The following is a 22,806-nucleotide window of genomic DNA, read 5'->3' on the forward strand; positions in this document are numbered from 1 at the left end:
TTTGTCAAGTAGTAAATATGTTTTTTCTTCTTCTTGGCAGTATTTTTGTATTTTGAGATACATGTAACAAAAGCTGGGGTTGGGCAGTCTAGAAGAAAAAGTTTGTCACAAAATCCTGAAGAAACAAGTCTTCCTTCAAATATACAAGAAAAGACCAGAATACTGTAGACTTTTATTCTCATTACATCTATATCTGGCCACAAGACTTGGCATAGCATTTGGCAAGATTAAAACTATTACAGAGTTGCCAGCAAAGGGTGATTTTAGGATTAGTTTATGTCAGGAAAATTAAAAGGAATGCCAGATCAAAGGTAATGTTTTAAATACATTATTTTATTTTAATCAATTTGGGCCTATTCTTTGACTGAGCTAAGAAACAGAAATACAATAAAACATACTATGTTTTTCACCTGTCTAGGTAGTTCATATGTAGTTAATGGCAGGGGTGTCTTTTAGTAGGTATGTTTAGGGTACAGGTAATTTTCTTTGGTTTACTGGGAGGTTTTTTGTATGAGATCTAGCCTTCAGAGCAGGGAAGAAACTAAGAAATGAATTTTGTGGGAGGAAGGCATATTTTTAGGAGCCTTTCATTTGGAGCATCTGGTTAGAAAATATTTTGAGTATGATGTTCCAAAAATGAAAGTGAAGACATACTTTAGCACCATTGCTTTAGACCCCCTTTATTCCTCTAACTCATCAAGTCCTTCGAAATTAGAAGATGAAACCTAACATTTTTTATTGTCAATGTAAAAATGTCCTCTTTGGACTGTAGTTATAAGTTTAAATGTTTCTAATACAGTTCCAAACATTGAAGAAGTCATCATATATGCTTTCTGTGCAGGGATCTGTATTGGCATGGCATAAAAGCTACATTTGAAACCATCTTTCAGTTCTGTAGGCACAGAGGGATGTGTTAAATTTGTACTGTAATTGTTAATAACTTGTAGTTTGGATATTTAACACGATGGTGCTTAAACCTTTTAAGAGGACAATAGTTGCTGAACTGAAAAGAACAGCCTCTTGATTTAAACAAACATTGGCACTGCTTGTGTACTTTCAGCTAGAAATAAGTAGATTGTAAGTCTATAGCTAGCTGTATATATTTGCATACAAATATTTATCATTTAAGTATTTTTGTGATGTACCAGAAAAACTATTAACCATTTATTTTTCAAGGGCTGACAGACTTTCCTGTAGTCTTCAAAAATTCCAATGCAAAAAAAAACCCTTAAAATTTAAGCAGTAACACATATAAAGATAGACAGTGAAGTCTTCAGCCTGTAGTTGAGGGATTTCTATGGAATCAGAGAGACTGCTTGTGTCACATGGCTACTTTTGCTTTTTTATTTCTTTGATGTAATTTGAGGAGGACACCATTTATATCTGCGTGTAACAAAAAATCACCGAACTGACTGCTTAATATTGGACTCTTCATTGAAACTCAGTTTCTTCTTTGACTTAAATAGCGGTGATGAGAAGACCAGAGAAGTTTGAGGGCCCTTTGATCTCTTGGGTTGCATGAGGAGCTGGAGTTGCGGGGCAGCCACTCTCCTTACAGAGGCTGTGCCTTCTCCAGACCAGTGTGTGCTCCTGTGTGTGTAAAGACTGATGAGCTGCTCAGAAAGGGCAGTGCTAGGGCAAGTGCTGTCCTGGTTTTTGTGCACCCTCAGCACCTCTGGAAGTTTCTTTTTCTGTAAAGACTAGGTCTGTCAGTCAAGCTTCTGTATTTTGGTGGGTGGCAGCAGCAGATGAGACTGATTCTTTGGGGTGGTTTTGTGCATTATTATTATACCTCTAAATATGGATGATGCCTATTAGCATGTTTGAAACAGGATTCATGTTTCTGATGAGTTTATTTTTCTTCAAACCAAAAAAGGCTGAGCTAGGGGATGTGCATTGTGTTATATATTCAACCATGATTTTCCTACTGTTTCTTCAACTTCTTCACAGGCAGTAAAAAGGAGATAGGGACAACTGGGCATGAGAAATTCAAGGCACATTTCCGTGCTGGATTTTTAGGTCTGCCATAATCCCTGGCCCTAACTTACTATCTTTGCATGACATACTTTATGGACTTAATAGGACATGCAAAGCACTAGCTTAAAATTGCTTTGGTCTTTAGGGCTTCTAGTAATGAAAAATTTGAAAGCAACTTTGTGAAAGTCTGTCTGACAAAGTGCATCTGAGCAAATGCTGGGATAAACCCTGCCTGGTGATGTTGAGGGAGTCTGCTATGAATCCTAATGGAGAAGATGGGTTGAGATGACATTCCCCTTCACCTCAAATTTGTGCAGAGAAACTTCTCTTGAACCATCTTCACCACCAGGGAGCTGGAGGACAGCATTCTGCATGCATAGCATTGAAACAGACACTTTGATTTTATTCCCTAGACTCATTCCTTGACAAAATATGAAGTAAATGTATACATTGATGTTCACACCCACTTACATCAGCAGTGTCCAGTGAAACATTTATTGTTGGTAATATATGGTGATTGTGGAAAAGTTAAAGTTATAAAGGAAACAGAAATAGCTGCTTGTGAACATCATTAAAATTAGGAATTTTGTCGGCTGAAATGTTCAGTATGAATCAATATCACCAGCTCCATCCATGTCCATTGGTGTGTAGTCTCCTCTTCCCAGACAAAGCAGTCTTCAGGCTTGTTGGCACTGAAGGCCTTTGTTGCAAGATCTTCTGTCATTGTAGTTGAGGACCACGCCTGGCTAGAGGGTACTCCTGGTCTTCTGTGATTATATCCAGTCTGGGGCACAAATGTATAACTCTCCAGTGAGTTTGAACTATTCAAATTGTGCATCTGTTATCTTTTGGCTGTAGTCATTGGTCACTCTTAACACTATTTATTGAAGTGCAGTATGGTTCTTGGATGCAAGGAACATGAAAGCAATCAAAAGTAATGTTAAAGAACCTTCCACTGAGTGTGATTCCTGTGTGATGTATTTGAACAGCAGGGTTTTGTGGAATGGGCTGGTTATTACTGGACATCTGTCAGAGCAGCTCCTGTTTTGCATTTAGTATTTTAATATCATATATGGAGGTGACAGATTAATATTTCCGAAATTTGTGTGCAGACTAAACATCATTTCTGTTCTTCATTCTCTGTTCCTAGTCTGGGACTGTGAAGCTGACTAAGCCTGTGGCGTTATGGACCCAGCAGGATGTCTGCAAGTGGTTGAAGAAACATTGCCCTAATCAGTATCAAATCTACAGTGAGTCATTCAAACAGCATGACATAACTGGTAAAGTATGCATTATCAGCAATATTTTACTGACTTAAAATGTGGTGAATTGTTTTACTTTGCTGTTAATAGATTGTGACTGTGCACTGAAGGGTTTTTGTTGAATGTGTGACTAGAGAGTTGCAAGGTTTAGAGCAGAGGGAGTATTCCAGCTTTCATAGGATATGGTAAGTGATATCCTCATTTCTTTAAAAGACAGTTTCAGATAATTCAGGGTCAATATAATAAGGAAAGAAATCAGTCTATATGTAAGCAAAGGCTTCACTCTGTTCATTCCAAATAAGAAAAACCAAAACCCAACCATAAAGAAAGATCCTATGAGGCAAACGTAATTTATGTAAATTTTCTCTTTCATTGAGGTGTTTCACCTTAAATACATATTCTTTTTTTGTGCGTCTGCCAACTCTTAAAAAAAAACAAACTCTTTGTGGTCTTAATATGTAGGGTAGGAAGTGATCCCAACTGAGCCCCTCCCTTAGCCTGAAGCAGGATCAGTACAGCAAGTTCATTTCTGACGGATGTTTGTCTAGCTTTGTTCTGGAAATCTTGCAATGAAGCAGATTTTTGCATCTCTCTATTCCAGTATTTTATGGTTCTTAAAGACAGTATTTTCCTAGGATCAATCTAAAATCAATCTGAACTATTATTTCCAGCCAAAACCCCTGATTTCTGTCCAAAATGTGCCTTGAGTACAGCCAGCCACTCTTCTGTACAGTCTTTCCTTTGCTGTATAGGGTGCTGCTTCTCAGCTGCACATACTTTCCTTGCCTAGTCTAAAAAATATGTCTTTATTCTATCATGGTTACTCAACAAATACACATAGGACCTCCAAACCTTCAAAACCGGGTCTCTTTTCTTAAAAAAATGTATTGAATGCAAAATTGTATTGTGTTCTTATTTACTTTAGAAATTGATATTGATCCTGTTGATCTGCTTGACTTGTTAACTCCTACTCAGTTTGCTGTAGTTGTCTTTTGGCTGTTCACTTTGAATTGGCATGAGTTTAGCAAATATAACTTGGGAGTTAAATAGCATTTTTGCTCATATACCAAATGACAATTAATCTGTAATTAATTGTAAGTTTAATATGGAACACTGATTTGTTCTCTGCAGTGGTGGTATACAAAACTGGAAATTGGCATTCTGCCATTTAATGTTAAGCAGGAATTTGAGTTTCACATACAAATCTTAGTCTTAACAATGTGTTCTTAACTAAAGTGTGTTTCAGTCACTGTCTGATCACATACGCATGTACTTGTTTGAAATTTTGCCTTCATTCCTGTTGCTATTTTCTTTCTGATAATGTGTGAATGATTGCAAATATGATAAACTGCCCATATTTGTTTACTATGTAGCCATGAGTACATGTACACAAATGTAAGAGGTGGCTTGTATTGGTTTGCTAAGTGTTAAGGTTTAGTACATAACCATTGTGCCCATTTCCTCTCAGTCGCCATCTGTTGAATGCCGTCTGTGGGATTGTAGTCTGTGTCTCCACCCATGTGTACAGAGCTGACTGCATCCAGAGCACTACCAGAAGAAAATGAAGCTATTTTTAAATATTTTCTAGTATTGCTTTACAATATTCTCTTTCTAGAATAAAGGCACTGTGAAATAAAGTTGAAAGGAAGACATTTTCATTTCAGCATAAACACTGATAAAAACTGTGGAATTTCATTGCAGATGTGCAAAACTTTGAACTTTATAGACCTCTATGAAAAAGAGGAATTGAGATCAATCTTTCTTACTTTACACAAAAGAGGTATAAGGGAAAATATTGGTATGAGTGTTAGAAAATAAATCTGCAGGAAAGAACTTCAATTCAGCAAGTACCAAAGAAGAAACACAATCAATATCTGTACAGATTTTATAAAAGTATATTGTGATAATATTGTGAGTGAAATCATTAACTCAGGAGGATATTTCCAGTGCTGTTGGTCCCCATGACTCTGATTATTTGAAATCTAATAAAGGGAAAGAACAGAGGATTTGTGGCTTAGAAAAAGTAGAGCATAGAAAGACCGTAGAAACTAATGTGAAGATTAAGCCAAGGTAGTGTAACTGTTCCCAGATATGGCTGTGGAAAATTGATGTGATTGATGAAAATCTCAGGAATTAATGTGACTTTACAGCCTGTTTTGATATGGAAAAATATGATGGAAAAGTTCTTGAAGAAAGTGACACAAAAATGATATTTAAACTTTATTTGAAGATAAAATCTAAGGCACGGTCATAAGCCAAGAAAATAATCTTGAGCAAACATAAATAACAGCCATTAATGTAGATATTGAGAAGTGTGGCTTGTACTTGAGACTCTTGGTGATTGAAGTTTATTGAGTTGTGGACAAAGATGAAACCAAAACTGTCCTTTTCTTTGTGGAGATTTATACCTTTTTACTACTTCTGACAAAGGGCTGCAGATGTATAAGAAAAAATTCTTCATCTGGAAACTTAACTAATAAGAAAAAAGATCTTCATATTAACAGTGATGTTGAGGACGTCATGGGGTGGGCAGAGAGTACTCTCATCAGATTTGCAGATGACAGCAAATGGTGGGTACCAGTCTATAGGTTCAAGCAGGGACAATCCATAGGGATCTAGGCATGGGGACTAGACACTGGCAGGAATGCATCAATAGGACCCTTATGAAATTCAGCAAGACAATTGCAAAGTTGTGCTGCTGGGAAGGCTGAGGCTCTTGCACCCTGCTGAAACTGGAGCTGACTGACTGGGAAGTGGCTCTAGTGAAGAGGACCTTGATAGTCAGGAAGACAAAAGGAGCCAGTGTTGTCCCTTGCAGCAAAGAATGCTGTCACTATCAACAGGAACATAGTAACCTGATCAAAAGTAATCATTATTCCCTTTCCTCTGTACTTCTTAGACTACAGTTCTTAGATCTCCAGTGCAAGTCAGGGTGAGGGCTGCAATGATGCCCAGGGCTGGAGCCCTTGCTGTGTGCCCAGTGGATTGAAGGAGCTGGGCTGGTTCAGTCTAGGGGAGAGGCAGCTTGCCAGCATGGGATGGGGGCACTAGCAGCAGCTCCCACTATGCAGGAGGATTTGTCAAAAAGATGGAACCCGACCCTTTGCAGTGATGGATGAGAGACATGAAGCTGAAAATAAGGAGAAGCTTTCTTCCCCCTTTAGGACTTTTAAGCTTTGGAATAGGTGGCTCAGTTTCTGTTCTGGGAAGGTTTCAAGCCCCAGCTAGGTAAAACCTTGAGAAACCTGATTTGATCTCATAGCTAACCTTGTTTTAAGCTGGAGGTTGGACTAGAAATCTGCTGGGGTCCCTTGCAATCTGAATTCCTCTATGGTCCTATGATTTGCTTACTGAGTACTAATTGAGCACCTCAGAACCAGTCAGGGAAATGCATTTTGCAGCCAGTTAGGGTGAATTAAATATGAAATAGTCTAATAAGAAATGGTGAGACTTTTTAATACATTAAGCCCTTGGATTCAGGGAGTGGAGCATGTGCTTGACTTACTCAGCAACAGGTGAGAAGTATTTTAAGGTGCTGAACCCAAAGACAGAGCAGAAAGAATTTGAAGCAGTAATACTGAGCAAGACCTAAGGGCACCTGGCAGGAATCAGCAGTGGTGGGATAAATAAGAAAAGGGAAGGAAAAAAATGATGGTGTCCTGTATAACAAAGAAGGCAATGCCATGGTAGGGGCATGTCACTAGAAGCTCTGCAGTGGGTGTTGGCAATTACACCAGTATGAGGAGACATAACAAGTTGCACTGACCTGCCAGTTGTTATACTGGTATATTCCTAGAGATAAAACTGAGAAATGGACCTTGCTCTGTGTGCATTTGTGACTTTGAATTTGCTGTGCAGCAGGACTTTTAGCTGACTGGTGAATTCTAGAGAGATGAGTTATTTGATGGTCTTGTCCTGTACCACTGAATCAAATGAGGATTTTTCCAATGTCTCAGCATTAACTGGAACAAGATTGGGCATAGAATGACTAAGGAAAAACTATTTGGGGATAAATGATCCATTGACAAAGTAAGAAAGCAGATGTCTAAGTAATGGTTTATGGATGTGTGATTTAGGGAGGGAGGGAAGGAAGGAAGGAAGGCAGGCAGGAAGGAAGGAAGGCAGGCAGGAAGGAAGGCAGGAAGGCAGGAAGGAAGGCAGGAAGGCAGGCAGGAAGGCAGGAAGGCAGGAAGGCAGGCAGGAAGGCAGGCAGGAAGGAAGGAAGGAAGGAAGGAAGGAAGGAAGGAAGGAAGGAAGGAAGGAAGGAAGGAAGGAAGGAAGGAAGGAAGGAAGGAAGGAAGGAAGGAAACCCTGCTTCATGGTTTTTTTTTACACTATGTTCCTCAGTGTGCTACTGCATGTCTTCAGAGTAAGAGGTTTTAATGCTATGATCATTAAACAAACCTCATTCTGTCAAAGTAATACCCAAGAGGTACCTTTGGTCCAATTGAAGAAATTTGATAGGAGGTACTTGAAAGGACTCAAACCTTTTAAAATTAAAATTTTAGGAAGGAAAGGAACAGGACTCAAGAAAATCTCATTTTAGTTTTAGAAGGGACAGAACTTCTGAATATTCATTAAATACCAAATGGCACCTTGGAAAATTAAATATGAATTGATACTGAAAACCTGCTGCAAATAGTCTTAAAATCTGCTAATTCTACATCTTCTAAAGATGCTTGCATTAAATTAATTAAATTAAATTAGCTTTATTGACATAAATAAGCCCTATGACATGAAATTGATATAAAAATCATGCTTTCAAAATCATCATTGATTAATTTTTTTCACTTCAGTAATATATTTATAGATGTTAGGGTTTATCATATCAGATGAAATGTTCAAGTTACTTAGTGTTTTAATGAAGAGATAGTCTCATGGTTTAAGATACTACACTGGAATTTGGAGATATCTTGTCTCTATTTCAGTTTACTCTGGAAATACACTGGAAGTTTACTTAGGAAGCATACTGAATCCTCAGGGTCTGAATTATTCTCTCTCTGTACAGAGAAAGGGATTTTTAAAATCAAAGTGTTCCCAGATATCTTTCCAATTTTTAGAACATATATAATTTATTTCTGCTCTGTTTCATGGGCCTCAGGTGAGTTTTGTGGTGCAGCCAGTGCAGTGACTTGAGGATGAAAGGTGTACAGTGGACTGCAGGGGCCCATGTTTCATTCCTGGCTCCAGGGCAGGAAGGGTGACCAAAGGTAGGTGGGTTTACTCTCTGTGGTGAGACCTCCTGAACATATTCATCCTTTGCCATATGTTTTGGTTGATGTACAACAGAGATAAAGATTCCAGTATTGTTAGATCTGTTGTGATATGTGTATAAAAGATACTATTTGAGTCAATCAAGCCTTCCTCTTAACAGGCCTGTTTCATTTGGAACAACTGCTGCTCACTTCCTGACCTTCCCTTGGCAAGTGATTCCAACATTATCTTTCACCCTTCCATTATAGATGAGCATTACACTCACTCAAAATATCTCTTGTGCCAATGACACAACACATCTCATGTGAGGCCTGATGCAAGAAGCAAAATGAGGTCTTCTGTAAAGTGGCCTTTGTAGGTGTCCCCCAGCTGTTTCCTGACACCTGTCCCTCGACTCTTCTCACAAATCCTGCTGTTGTTACACTGCAGAAGACTACATAAACCAGCACCTTTTCTTAGATTATCTCATTGGACATTGTTTTATTGTCCCTTAAAACTGTCACAGCCTACCCTTTAGGTTGTTATTGGTAGAGGTGTGTTTATGATCAGGTGTGGGACTGAAACCAAGAACAGAAGTTCCTGGATCAATGTGTTGTAGGAAAAGTACTTAAGCCTCCTTTAAAATATTTTTAACTTTCTCTTTGCTTGGTTCCAAACTCTGGCAAGTTTTGAGCATTCTTCAGCACTGTCATATATCTCAGAAATAACCTTCATTATTATTATTAAATTGAGGGTATTTCCAATAAAGTATTAGTTAACCTTTCTTGTTTTCATGTGACAGTCTCTTCAGCACAACAGATGTCTTCTGCCAAGCAGTGTTAGTCTGATGGTGGAGAGCAGAAGCAACTTTCATCTCCAGCCATCTCTGGGCAGCCCTTCCCTTCTCTGTGGTGCAAGGTGTAAACCAGCCTCACCCTCAGTCCTTATTTATGCCACTTTTCCATGCTCTTTCTGTGAGGTCTTAACACCAGTGTTGGTTGGTGGGCTGTCAAATCAATCCTGACTACATCCATCTGCAGTTTAAAAAATAAAATAAATTCATGGCTTCACCCTGGAGAGAGCTTTTACTCTGCTGTCTCGGTAAGGTCAGGCCTATTTTTAAGCATTCTTTGTGATGCTTGTGTTGGAAAATGTGAGGGACTGAAGAGTTTTCCCTGTTTCATACTTGGCTGCTCTCAAATTTTTAACATGTGGAACACATCAGAGTGATGAGTAGTGGGATAAGGCTTCTGTTTGCATAATACGTGGCAACTGTTCTTTTTGCATGGAAGATATCAGAAATATATTAATGTACCCCTGTGTTTATAAAGCATAGAATTGAAAGAAGTTGGAAAAGTAGAAATCTTTTTTCAATATTCAGCCTCCTACTGACATAGAAAATTTTGTGTGAAAGTAATCTTTTCTCATGTCTCAGCAGTGGTTTCTGGGTCTGTCTTTTCTGTCAGGTCTTAGCTCATAAAACATATAGCAAATTCCACAGCATGAGACAAAGCTGTGGTGGCTGCTGGGAGATCTGGTTTGGCCAGGAAGGCTCACCTGCTGTTGAGAAGGGGCAGTGAGGCATTCAAACACTTCATGGGAGTTGTAACTTAAGTATTAACGTAGTTGATTATTTTCTGATCAATTGCCTTTTCTGTGATAAATAATCTGTAGAGTTCATCAATTAGTAATGAAATAGATATTTTTTTCTCCTCTGTGCATAAAACAGTGGGGGGGAGTGTTTGGTGCTCTTATTTGTTACATAAAATTCTGTGTGGAAGAAGTGATAATATAATCTGTTCTATTTGGTAGAAAAGGGAACTTGATAAAGAGCATCAATGGATGCATTTTTGGCCTTGCTTGTCAATGATGCTAAATTCAGAATGAAGTTTCCATGCTCCTAGTCCATTATCAGCTGTGGGATCTGCTGTGCAAGTAGCTGATGAATGTTTTGCAGTTTCCTGTCTTAGTGGATATTTTTTGGTCAAGCAGCTTTTCCTTGGTATGCTCTATCCACTTTACCTGGGAAGATCTTTGATGGTCTCAGTAAACAGTTGTTCTACAGCAAATTCAGAAGTGAATTTTATTCTAGCTGCCCCTTTTTCTTCCCTTTAGTATTCAATAAAGCTGTGCTAGCCAGATTTGCTGTAGCTGTTACTCCTGCCTGATGTAGAACACAGAATCCAAATAATTTTGAACTGAAAAGCATAATTCCAGTCCTTCAGCTTCAGATCTGAAATTCCCTGTCAACTTAACACAGATGAGTTTTTCTGTACTCTTAGAGTATGAACATTTAGGAGAGAGAAGAAAAAGGTATATTGCTCTTCATTTGAAGCAGTGTTTAATTGTTCCTTGGTACTTACTCTTCATATGCTGTCAGATGGGGAATTAATGTTTCATAATTATACATGCAATGATAATTGGATTATTCCTTCCCTCTAACACAAGGGTTTTTTCATTTTTAATTTAATCTTGTTATATTTACTTTAGGGGTTTTTTTTCCTAACTAGAGATCATACCATGTTTTACTGTACTCCTTGGAAAGATCTTTGTGGTACAGTCCTTGTAAACCTGATCCACAGTATTCTCTACAGAACACTGATTCACATCAATATCATGTACAATGCACTGCCAAAAACTCTCACCATGGCAGCCAGTTTCAAAATCAATTTCTGTTCCTTACTCGGAAGAGATCTAAAAATGTGAATTAGGGTGAGATATGGAAAAGTGTATCAAATGTCTTAGCAAAACCTATTTCAGGAATTCTCAAACTATATTGTAAAGCTTTGTGATATTTCCTAGTTTGCTGATAAGGCTGCACAGTGTATCTACAAGAAGAACTGAACACTGATTGTGATCCACTGACAGAGCCAAAAAGCTTAAGAGCCACTGATGCAGCCTTTGGGTGCTTACCCATCTATCTTAGGTAAGTCAGGCGTCCACCTTTAGTGGGATTTGTAAAACCAAGGGTAAGAGGGTGAACTACTGAAGCAGTAAGTGGAGAGGGAATTATTACCTTCAAGCAGATGAATTTAGTGGACTTAATATGGCTAAGAGAAGATGTTATGAAAACGACCCTTCTATGTTCACCCTATTTCCTTTGTTCACCTTTTGTTTTGTGACCCTTCTCATGCTCTTCATGAAGCCTGCTTTTTATCAACTATTTTGTCTGTAGCTGCTTTACAGGGATATTGATTACTTTATCAGAAGTTCTAACTTCTGATATTTTGGCCAATATCAAAGCTCTAGCTTCTCATTTTATTTCTTAGGATGTTTTTTTCTATGTTTTTGGATCTATCACTAACTGTTAGTTAGAATTCTCATTTCCCATCAAGACAGGCTTCTCTGCAGCATTTCAGAAGTTTTAGATCCCATTCTGGTGTAACTAGGAAAAGAAATGGGAGATATTGCAGGGTCTCCTTTCAGGTAACTTTTGCTATTGTTTGGGAAGAAATATTTGTTGCTTTTGCTGTGATACTGCAACATCAATTTTATGGCTCAGTTGTAGGTAAGGAAAACTTAGATGAGGTAAACTAGACTGATTAAGTGGAGGAGTTGTTAGAAGACCATGCCATTCCTCATTTTGAAAAAGTGAATTAATTTGCTGCGTAGTGGGTGTGTGTTTGTGATATCAGTGAGCAGCTAGAGCTGATTCTTTTTATTTCAGCTTGTTACTTGCCAGTGTGTGCTATTCATGATACAGGGATTTAGTTTTAGTGTAATCTTATAATTATTTGGTAGTGCTCCTCAGTCTAATAACACATCCAACCTGACGGTGAAATGCAGAAGGAAGCTCCTGATATCTGAACCTGGATGAAGCCATGGCTGAGAGTTTGACTTCTATTTTGAACAAGGAAGAATTTCTTCACTGAAAGAGGATGGTCAGCCATTGGAACAAGCTGTGCAGGGAGGTTTTGGAATCCACATCCCCAGAAACATTCAAAAAATGTCTGGACATGACATTTAGTGTTGTATGGTTTCGTTGACATGGTGGTGTTGTTTGGCCAAAGATTGGACTTGATCTTGGAGGTCTTTTCCAACCTTAATGATTCTGTGATTCTAAGCGTTAATCTCTCTCATCCAGTTGGTCTGCAATATCCTGTGTTCCCTCTCTCACCTCTGACTTGCTGTTGCCTCCAGATGCCCTCCACCAATTATGCTGTGATTTCAGCTTCTCCATGGTCTCTGGTTTATAATAGATATGTAGACAATGACTCCGCTCTTGCACCAAGTCTGTGACAATTGGTTTAAGCACATATGTCCCAGCCCTATGTTCTCAGCTGTGTTCCGTTTCCTCTGCTGAGACTCTAGGCACGGCCCACGGGAATTGGGCTGGCTTCTGCAGCTGCCCTGTCCCGAATTCACCCGCTGCGGCTGGGCAAACGGCCCCTGCAGCCCTGGGGACATTCCCGCAGTGCCTCAGAACCTTCAGAGCCCTTGCTGCCCTGGGGACATCCCCGCAGTGCCTCAGAACCTGGAGACATCCCCGCAGTGCCTCAGCCTCTCGGAGCCCCTGCAGCCCTGCGCACTTCCCGCAGTGCCTCAGCCCCTCGGAGCCCCCTGCAGTGCCTCAGCCCCTCGGAGCCCTTGCAGCCCGGGGCACTTCCCGCAGTGCCTCAGGCCCTGGGCGGCTCCGGGCTGGTGTCGGACACAGCCGGGGCTGCCCTTGGCGAAGCCGCGCCTTTTGCCGCTTGCCGTGCACGGCCCGCGAGCGCCTGCAGGGGGCGCCTCCGCACCGGGAACGGCCCGCGCGGGCTCCGCAACGTGCGGAGCTGAGGCAGCTGAGGGAGCCGCGGCCCCGGAGCGATCCCGGGGCGATCCCGCGGCCATCCTGGAGGAATCCCGGCGTTCGTGCAGCCCCGCGCAGTCGTGACCGCTGCGCTCGGGAGAACCTCCTCACCCGAAGCCTCCCCGCTCCGCTAATGAGCTTGTCATCGCCTGGTTTGACGGGTCCCTCCTTGATTCTGTTTTTGGAAATAGCCTAGCCAGCTGAGACTTTTGCGGACAGCAAAGAGACTGGAGAAGAAAGGATTTCTTCCTTCTCTACCTCCCCCATATTACAATAAAAATAAAATCCAGAGGTGTTTTGGGGTTTTTTTTTCTCTTTTCTTTTTGGTTGCTAAAGTGCTAATGTAGCTGCCCTCTACTAGTTGGGGTTTGCCAAAGTAATAGCTTTCACTAAAAAGAAGTGCCTCCTGGTGCTCCAGTGGAAATTGTTTGATTTGATAAAGTTAATTGAACAGGTTGAAAGTCTGACAGGGTCCAGGGCGGTGCACCTGACCCCAAGCTTCATCCTTGTTATAGCAGAATGCACAGTGCAGGGAGGTCACAAATACCTGGCTCTTCAGCAAACATGTAAGGACCCAGCTCCAGAATTTTCCTGTAGATTCTGTGAAAGGAGCTCTTTTCTTTTTTAAAAAAAATATAAAATAAGGCTGGATTCCATCCAAGCCCTTACTGCATTGAGAAATTGATTTTCATCCCTTCACCCAGCGAGGATCTGCACACCCTGAGAAGTGTTTATCTGATTCCTCTGATCCTAGTGGTGACCAGCACTGTACTGATGCAGAAGAAGGCTTCCTGTCCTTCTGTGGGCACCCAGACAAATGCTTGCTGCTCAGAAAGAGGAATCTACTGTGAGAAACTTGTATGTTTTAATTGATTCTCTTACCTGTGAACCGAAACCCCACACCTAGAGATGTGAATCTGTTGCACAAAGCCTTATGATTGGTCTGAAGCATGTACATGTGGATTTAACTGTGAACCTTTTTAGCAAGGTGGACTAAAGACATGGCTCCTTAAGAAAGCCTCGACAGAATAGTCTTCCCTCCCCTGAGGTTTCATTAATGAGCCCCAAAGTACTTATTAGAGGCAAATTCTTGTTATACAGTAATCAACATTAAGTGTTTGTCCTCAGATAAAATTTGAGGCCTCCTATTCTGATGGCTTCTTGTTAACTACAGCTACAATCTAACTTAATCCAATGTGTGAGTGCTTTTATTTGACAGCTCTGTTGCTGCTGAAAATCAGGCACTCTGTTCTTCAGTGGCTGCAGTCTGCTGTGGATTTTAGTCTTTCTTTATTCTTGATTTTAGTCTTTTAACCCTACAGAAAAGGACAGGGAAAAAAAACACACAAAAAAAAACCCAAACTGAAAAAAAAAAAACCAGCAAACCAAAGAAGACCAAAAATCATGTCAAAACATGAGCTGTCCCACAGAAGTTTTCAGAATCTCAAGAGCCTGCAATCCATCAGGCTGTGCAGACCTTACCCTGCTTCCCAGTATTTCTGCTTGAAGGATGAGGAATTTGTGCCTGTCAGGTTGGTAAGAGAAGCCTCCAAGTTCCACAGACAAAAGTGTTGCTTCTTAATCACTGAATAAAAAACCCAAATGCTCTCCCAAGGGGAATTTGAGGTTTTGTTCAGTTTTGTGAAATGCTGAACAATGTTGCCCTTGAGGAAATGTGTATCTTTTGTCAGCGTGCCATGTGTTTGAGACAAGCTGTCAATGTAATCCCAGTCCTGTCAGCTGTACTGACAGGGCACCTGCATTGCATAGGGCTTGGTGACATTGTGCTGTGATTACAGGGAGGTCTTTTACTCAAATGTTTGATCCTCAAAAGAAGTTTATGTGTGTAAACCCCAGTCAGTCTCTCTGCAGATTCTGTTGGGTGCAGGGAATTACTGAATTAAGATTATTTACCTGTTTGCAGGTCAAAAATCACCAGATTCTGTAACTGTTTTGGTTAGAAGTGTCCTTTTGAAACCATCTAATCCACCCCCCTTGCTCAAGCAGATAAAACAAGAACATTTTGTCCAGGAGCATGTCCAGTTGGGTTTTGGATGTTGGCACAGTTGTTCTGTTTAATTAAGGTTTTCCTTGACTGCAGCTTTGAAGGTACAATTTTTAATGTTTGTTTTTCATAGGTTATGTAGATTTTATCTTACAGTACTTGTTCTTGATCTAAATATAACATCTCAGAACTTGAAGATGGATTAATAAGGTTATTCAAAAAACAGTGCCAAATGTGCAATGATCCCAAATGGCCTGTAAGGAAATGTTGTGTGTTCCCAATTTTTGCTGCTGTTTTAAGGTATAAACACTGTCTGGAGAAATGCCAGGAATGTGGCAGTCTGTTATGAACGTATCAAACCTATGAAGCACTGCAATCCAATCTGCTGTCAAGCTCTAGTTGAAGTGCCATGCAAAATTGCTCGTGTCCATTGGTTTATGGATGCTCTGTGCATATAGATAACGCTTGTCATATATTGGCTTATCAAAAGCAAACAAAAGACAGCTTGATTGTGATGAATGTCACCTGTAACCATTATCCCAGGCTAATCTACTGCTGAATTTGCCATCCACAGATGTGTGCAGCCCTTTTTTATGTTCCATTAAGCCATATGCAGACCCACATCGTAGTGACTCATTCTAAGTCTGTCTCATGCAGAAAGCTTCTTTCTGTTAATAAATGATGGTCTACGATTTTTTTATTACTCTCAACACAAGGAGCTACAGACCTGTTAGCCTCTCTCCAGTTCTGCTAAAAGAATGGAACAGTTAATTTGGGCTTCTGTCAACAAAGAATTGCATTGTATAGGTAATACCAGTTATCTTGATGCTCTGCCTGTCAAACTAACCTGGCACATTTTTCTTTCTTTCTTTTGTTTTTTGTTTTGTTTTTTTTTTCCATTGGCGAGGGTACAGGTTTAGTATTTAACAGCTACCATGCAGAATACATGCCTTTTTCTGCCCTGAAAACATACAGCTTAGGATCACATGACATCTTAATTAAATATGTGCCTTTAATTCTGTATGCTGCATGCTGGAACAAGGCTGGTTCATTGACAGATGCCTGTACACAGCAGGGAGACACTAATGAAAAGGGCCTTTATTGGTGTCCCCTGGTTTGGCTGGTTGTGCAGCATCGTTCAGCCTTTCTGTGTTGGTTGCCTAAGTGCAGCAGTTGATGTGGCAGCAAAGAATCAGCAGGGTGTGTTAATGGTACAGGTGTGGTATAAATAATCCAGCTAAATGGAAATCCCTTTATCCTGCAGGTACAGCCTCTTCTCCCTTGGAAAGAAGGCTGTCAAGGAAAAAAATGAGTTGGGAGTTAGTGTAGGTAGACACATTTTATGTACTCTAAATGAAAAGCTAATGGGACCAAGGTATTCTCTTGTTATAAAGGTTGATTTGAATAGCAGGGATTGTTGTAATGTACACAGGTCAGGCTGCCTAAATCTACAAGGATGCTGTGTCCAGTTGTGATGTTTTAATTCTAAGAGTAGCATAGAAGTAGATAGAAAGCAGAGCACAGCTTTTTCCCAAGCCTGGAAGGTGAGCCTTGTCATGTTACAGGAGATGAAGCTGCTGAAAAGAAGGTTGATAGGTGACTTGATAACTGGATCTAGGGGCTTAGCAGGACAACAGTGCGTGTTCAAAAGCTGAAATTGGAAGCTTGAGTGATTCAGGAATTGGAAAATGAATCCTGGCTTTGCAGGTCATTCAGCAGTGGAAGTACTTATTAGGACAAAGGGTAGACTTTGACAAATTCCAGTTTTCAAAAGGTGAGAAAGGTGGGTGGAAAAACACATGGTAAGCATGTGTGCATGCAGTACCCAGGCTGCATGGTTACAGGGACCCTTCAGCAGAAGTATCAGCAATCTCTAGATTCCAGTACACTCTGCAACCTCATTTTGTGAATTTGGGTTGGGAATGGTTTGTATTTGCAGTTTTATTTTTCTGCTTCTTGAGAGTCTATGCCTTTAGAAGCAAACACCTCTCAGAATTTCACATGAGCCTTGAATTAGGCACCCAACGTAGCAGGAGAAACTAGTTAGCAAACTACAGGTAAAACAATCTACCAATTGTTCTTTCTGTGCTCTACACATATTTTTTCCTCCTTGTTCAATCAGTATGTCAGATTATGTCTAGGGTAAAACATCTGATACACAAGCACTTCAGGCTGAATGTGAGCAGTCCTGCATGCTCCAGGATACAGCCCTGTTGTAACCATCACGTTTGGAGTAGGTACTTGTACTTAGGGAGCGGTGTGGTATTTTCCTGACAGCTCTCTCCTATGGTTTGAATCTCTTACATTTTCCTGTGTTTGTCCAGAGAGCAAGCTGGGCTAGATACACATACTGTGGAAAATCTAAATCTGAGATTTGAAGTTCTTGTCTGTCTTCTCTTTGAATTCCCTTGTGACTTGCATTTGCAAATATATCAAATGTGATGTGCAAAGATGATGCCTGTAAACAGTCTTATGAACCCAGCTGGATGCTGATGCATGCTCACATACCTGCCACTCCTTTAATTCTCTTCTTAGGCATCATTTCTGTACAAGCCTGTTAATACCATCTGTTTTCCATGTCTATGTACACATTATTCTTAGAGCAAGAATAAGGTGTACATAGTTTTGCTGCATGTGATTCTCTTTTGCTGGACAGGTACCAGAACTTGTAGTCTGGTAGGAGACTCTGACTTCTTGAGCTGGTGCCTAGGAATTTCTTTACATTTGTCACTTCAGAAGTGACACTTGCACTGTCCTAAAAAAGGATAATGAAAAATAACAATTGAAGAACATTTCTTCTGAAAGCACAACGCTTTGAGTATGTTTTCCGATTCAGAAATGTGTGGCCATCAAATAATGTAGCCTGGGTCAGACCACAGAAGGATTTTAGCCATGCAACTATCTTTGGCCTCCATATGCTACATGCAGTTTTGCCATACTGTGTTGCTGGGATGGGACTCAGAGCTGCGAAGTGCAGACATCAAATCAATCTGACAGCAAGCAAGGTTCATACTGGCTATGTTTGTTAGATTTTTAGGCAAGAGTATATTCTCCTTGTGCAAATGCTCTTGCTTTTTTTTTCTGGGTTCACAGCTTCTTTTGGTTTAAATAGAGTATATAATCTCAGGGTTTGAGATTTTGCAAACGCTCTTGAGGGGTTCAGATTGTGAAGTTTGGGTGTTCTCTGATGTCTGTTCAGAATAGTTCAATGACTGTATGCTTCCAAGAGATTTTTCTTTGGTGTGTCAATTTTCTTTAACAAAAGCAGAAACAGTTACCTACTCAGGTTAGAGAATATCATCCATAAAACTGTCCAAGATTTTTTCTTGGTGATAAGGCTAAATCTTAAACTACTGCATAAATTGTTCAAGGAGTAATGGAATCATCTGAGAGTCTGATTTCCTGGACCTCATAATTTTACATCTGCACTAGTGCAGCATGGCACAGCTTTGCCTGAGCCCAGCTCTCAGGCAGGAAGGATCACATGGAGTATTCATGAGCAGTCTTCTCTCTGGGCTGTGAGTGAGGTGGAGCTTTCTGTGATACTGCACTGGAGAATACATTCTTCAATGCACGTGCACCTGCAGACAGCAGCTTCAACTCAAAGTGTTGAACTGCATCTATTCCCACATTGCTCATTATCAGTGCTGAATTCACTGAAGCTGTCCCTGACTGCTTACAGTGATTACAGATGTAGGTGATGGTTTCCAGTCTTCTACAGGGACCAGTCACTGGAGGGCAATGAGGGCTTTATTTTGCCAGTGAATTTGACAGCAATTGGCTGACAGTAGAGGAAGTATTGAGAGTCTTCTGTTTCAGAAACTGATTAATGTCTATTTAAAGCACTGAAAATTCAGGATCTAACTGGGACCTTCCAGTGGTTTTTTTATCATAGACTTAGGGGTTTTTTTTTCTTCGGTTTTGAGACTTTTTGTCCTTCTGTTGAACAATCTTCCTTTCCAATAGTGGGAACCTTTAGAAGTACAGGCACGACCGTTCTCTCATTGTATCCTGCTCCACAAAGGCACTACCTGGTTTGGATGACTCTGTTCCTAAGCCTGGGGCTGGAGCATGCACAGTCTCTTGAAATGACTCTTTGAGTGGGTCTGTTGAGTGGTTGCAGACTGAAATGCTTTGAAGGTTCTAACATGAGAAAATTTACATTGATCTTGTGCTGAAGACAGCATGTTGGCACAAAGGCTTACTATCACGTTGTACTTTCCAGTTAGAAACTGTGGGGTATTTTTCTTCTTCCCAATAGTTACTTAATTCTTTTAACTGAACTGCAAGTATTTTCCCTGACCTTGTATTGAAAATCATTGAAATTTTGGTAACAATAATTAAGCCTTAAAAAATCAGTTTGATACAAATAACTGACATGGAAATTTTCAGCCTCAGTGGTTGAAGTTCAGCAACACTTGATGATTATAAAAGGTGTCAAGCAGCTATAATCATAGTCATCGACACCTGTGCTGTATGTGCGGACCAAAACATGTATTTGGTCTCCTTTGTAAGGAATATATGTAATGGCTCATTGTTGCAAGTCTTTCTATTTGGCTGCATTGCACATTTCTGTCTGTAAAAGGAATGTGTATTTAGAGAGACTTGCTATTCTGTGGATTAAGTGTGTGCTTTTATGGAAGCTTTCATTTTCTTCTCATATTGCTTTATTTAACAATGGGTTTTTCAAACTAGAAATGCACTATCATTCCTTATGTAGAAAATAATTAGCAGTAAATTGTATTTCTTATGCATAACATGTTGTATATGCAGGTTCTCTGTGTAATGATTTTCATGGATTCTCTCTCAAAGCTGGTTTTCAAATCTGTTCCATATGCATCTTTAAAGCGGTGACATAGCTGTAGGTATGAGTGTGCCACATCAGCCTGAGGATGTATCTAGAGTAGAATCCTCTCTGTCCAATGGTAATGCTTATGAAGGAGTGTGAGTATGGGACAAGCATATTTCCTCCTAATACCCTCCTGCCTTCCAACAGTTTGAACAAATTATTAATTTGAACACGTTATGCTTCGAACCTCTATGGTAACATGTATGAGTTAAGGACATGGGACCTGAAAGCTGACATTTCCTGATTGCTGAGATCTGAGCAGTGCAGCCTTAACACTGACTTTGTTTGTGCTGGCGATGATCTTATGTACTAGAAGAGAGGAATATTTAAAGATGCAAGGGAGTAATAAGAGTATTTTTAAAAAATTCAAACAAAACACAAAAACAAACAAAAACCCACCAGACTGATTAATTAGAAAACTGTGTGCCCCTTGAGCTTGTTGTTTTCATTGCTATTTAGTTAGTATTTTAGTTTAAAATTTTATTTTCTGGATTAGTTGATGGCACGTATACTCTTATGTCCAGAAAATTCCCTGAACAAGTAGAAAATGCAATGAAAATGCTCCTGTGAATCTCTTTCACTTTTTATACATGATCCACGTTTCTGGTGCTTGATTCAAACAATAGTTTTGGTTGCAAGAGTCCCTTAAAGGTCATACCATAAGGATCCCAAAAGTCCAACCCCCCCCTGCCATAGCCAGGGACACCTTCAATTAGATGAGGTTGGTCAAAGCCCTGTCTCCCTTGACCTTGAATATTTCCAGGAATGGGGCATCTACAGCCTCTCTGGGCAACCTGTTCCACTGTTTCACCGCCCTCACTGAAAAAATGTCCTCCTTATATCTAGTCTGACTCTATCCTCCTTTAGGTTAAAAAACAGGCCTCACTAAAAAGTTTGACCCTGTCTTTCTTATAGGCCCCCTTTAAGTACTGAAAGGCAGCAATAAGGTCTCCCTGGAGCCTTCTATTCTACAGTCTGAGCAACCACAGATTGAGATATTTCTGTCAACATTGATGGAAGTTAGATTTGAAGAATTTGCAGTATTTACTTACAGATCTCTACTGCAGCAATACAGTTCTGACCTTCAGAGACACCACTTCTGAAGAGCTCACAGAGCCTTTTTATTTTGTTGAATTTGATGAATGATGCCTGGCTTTCATTTCCCTGACAGACTGTTTATTTTCACCAGGTGCGCTTCAGGGCTGACTCTCTGTTTGTTTGTTTTTCTCCTTTATTAGAGAGATAGTTAGTTGTCAGTAAAATAACAATTACAGTATCTGTGCATTTATTGCCTTTTCTGGAATGCCAGATGTCAGAATACATCTTACAGAAAGAAGATGGAAACTTTATCTCTTTTTAGTCATAGTAGTCTTGAAAATATAAGGCAAAGTAGAATATGGCTTTTTTACATTCCATCTGAGTGAATCCTTCAGTAGTAAGCAACTATTTGCATACTCTTTATGTAAGCAAGCTCTAGCTAAACAGCCTCCACTAAATCTTGTGCAGTCTATTGCTGACTTGCAAGAATTGCTGGGAACTGTTACACCAATATGATCATCCATCTGGCAGAAAAACGCTGTAAACTGCAGTGCCATTAACACTTTTGTATAGCAAAAGCTTTGATGTGCTGGATCCATTCTGTACCTCAATGAATTACCCACAGTAAAAGAACAGTATGAACAATTGTGGTCTGAAACACTCTCTTGTACAAACCTGCAGTTATAATTGGTAGTGAGAGACTGTGGGAAGCAGTATCTTTCAATGCTATCGCTCAAAAATACATCAAAATGATTAAACAAATTTCCCAAAGAATTTGAGGACTTGCTAATACTAGACCAGTATGTGATTTTAAAGAAAACCAAGCATGCAGCTTGCTGGTTTTCAGTAATTAATGGCTTTCTTGAGTGCAGAAAAGTGAATTTGCCAAATTTGACCTTGGACCAAAATCAAAGCTAGAATATTGAACTTGTTTTGTTTTATGTAAACCAGTATGTGATTTTAAAGAAAACCAAGCATGCAGCTTGCTGGTTTTCAGTAATTAATGGCTTTCTTGAGTGCAGAAAAGTGAATTTGCCAAATTTGACCTTGGACCAAAATCAAAGCTAGAATATTGAACTTGTTTTGTTTTATGTAAACCACAGCGACAAGTCATGTAATTGTCCTCTGCAGGAGGTTATTGAGAAGTCCTTAAACTGATTGCAATTGTAGTGGCCCAACGTGGACAACAAATTTAACTTGACTTCAAATTGCTTTGCACTAGCAAGCCCTGTGTCTAAACTTTGAGTGTCATCTGGTTGTCAGCCCACACTGGAAGTGGATTAACTTGGATGTGGGTTGGATTTGCCCTGCACAAAGTAGGCGTGGATGCCCTTGTGTCCTCTTGCAATTCTTACAAGCATCCTGAGTGTTCTGAGTAGCTCCTTACAACTCATACAGCCAGTAAAGCAGCAGCCCAGTGCAGACTGATGTGCTCTCTCCTGCATCAGGGGCATCAAGGCAGGATTTCATCTCCAGTTGTAAATATTGGTGTACAACTGTGACCATCCCATGCAATTCAAGTTTGTGGGGAGATAACATGTCTTTGTGCTTATTGGTCCCAGTCATGCCTCAGACAACTCTATTGTGGTCATGTACTGGGAATGCTCAGTGTAATTGACCCCTGGAGAGGGGAACTTTATCTTTGCCAGGTGTCAGGCAGAAGTTTAACAGAGCTATAAAGTCAGGAGTCAGG

General features: G+C 40.1%; 1 protein-coding gene across 4 annotated transcripts in view; it reads left to right on the top strand.

The window, feature by feature from the left end:
• Positions 1–22,806, top strand: part of SAMD12 (sterile alpha motif domain containing 12) — a 176,762-nt gene that overhangs the window by 42,317 nt on the left and 111,639 nt on the right. For all 4 annotated transcript variants that reach the window (XR_012583384.1, XR_012583382.1, XR_003382698.2 and 1 more), the window contains exon 3: positions 3,128–3,257. Coding sequence is in view for 1 of the 4 variants with exons in the window: in XM_005479552.4 (XP_005479609.1) it covers positions 3,128–3,257 (130 nt within the window). In the remaining 3 variants the exon portion in view is untranslated. The remainder of the gene's footprint in view (positions 1–3,127; positions 3,258–22,806) is intronic.

The sequence above is a fragment of the Zonotrichia albicollis genome, chromosome 1 (genome assembly GCF_047830755.1).
Source record: "Zonotrichia albicollis isolate bZonAlb1 chromosome 1, bZonAlb1.hap1, whole genome shotgun sequence".
In the NCBI taxonomy this organism is placed as follows: domain Eukaryota; kingdom Metazoa; phylum Chordata; class Aves; order Passeriformes; family Passerellidae; genus Zonotrichia; species Zonotrichia albicollis.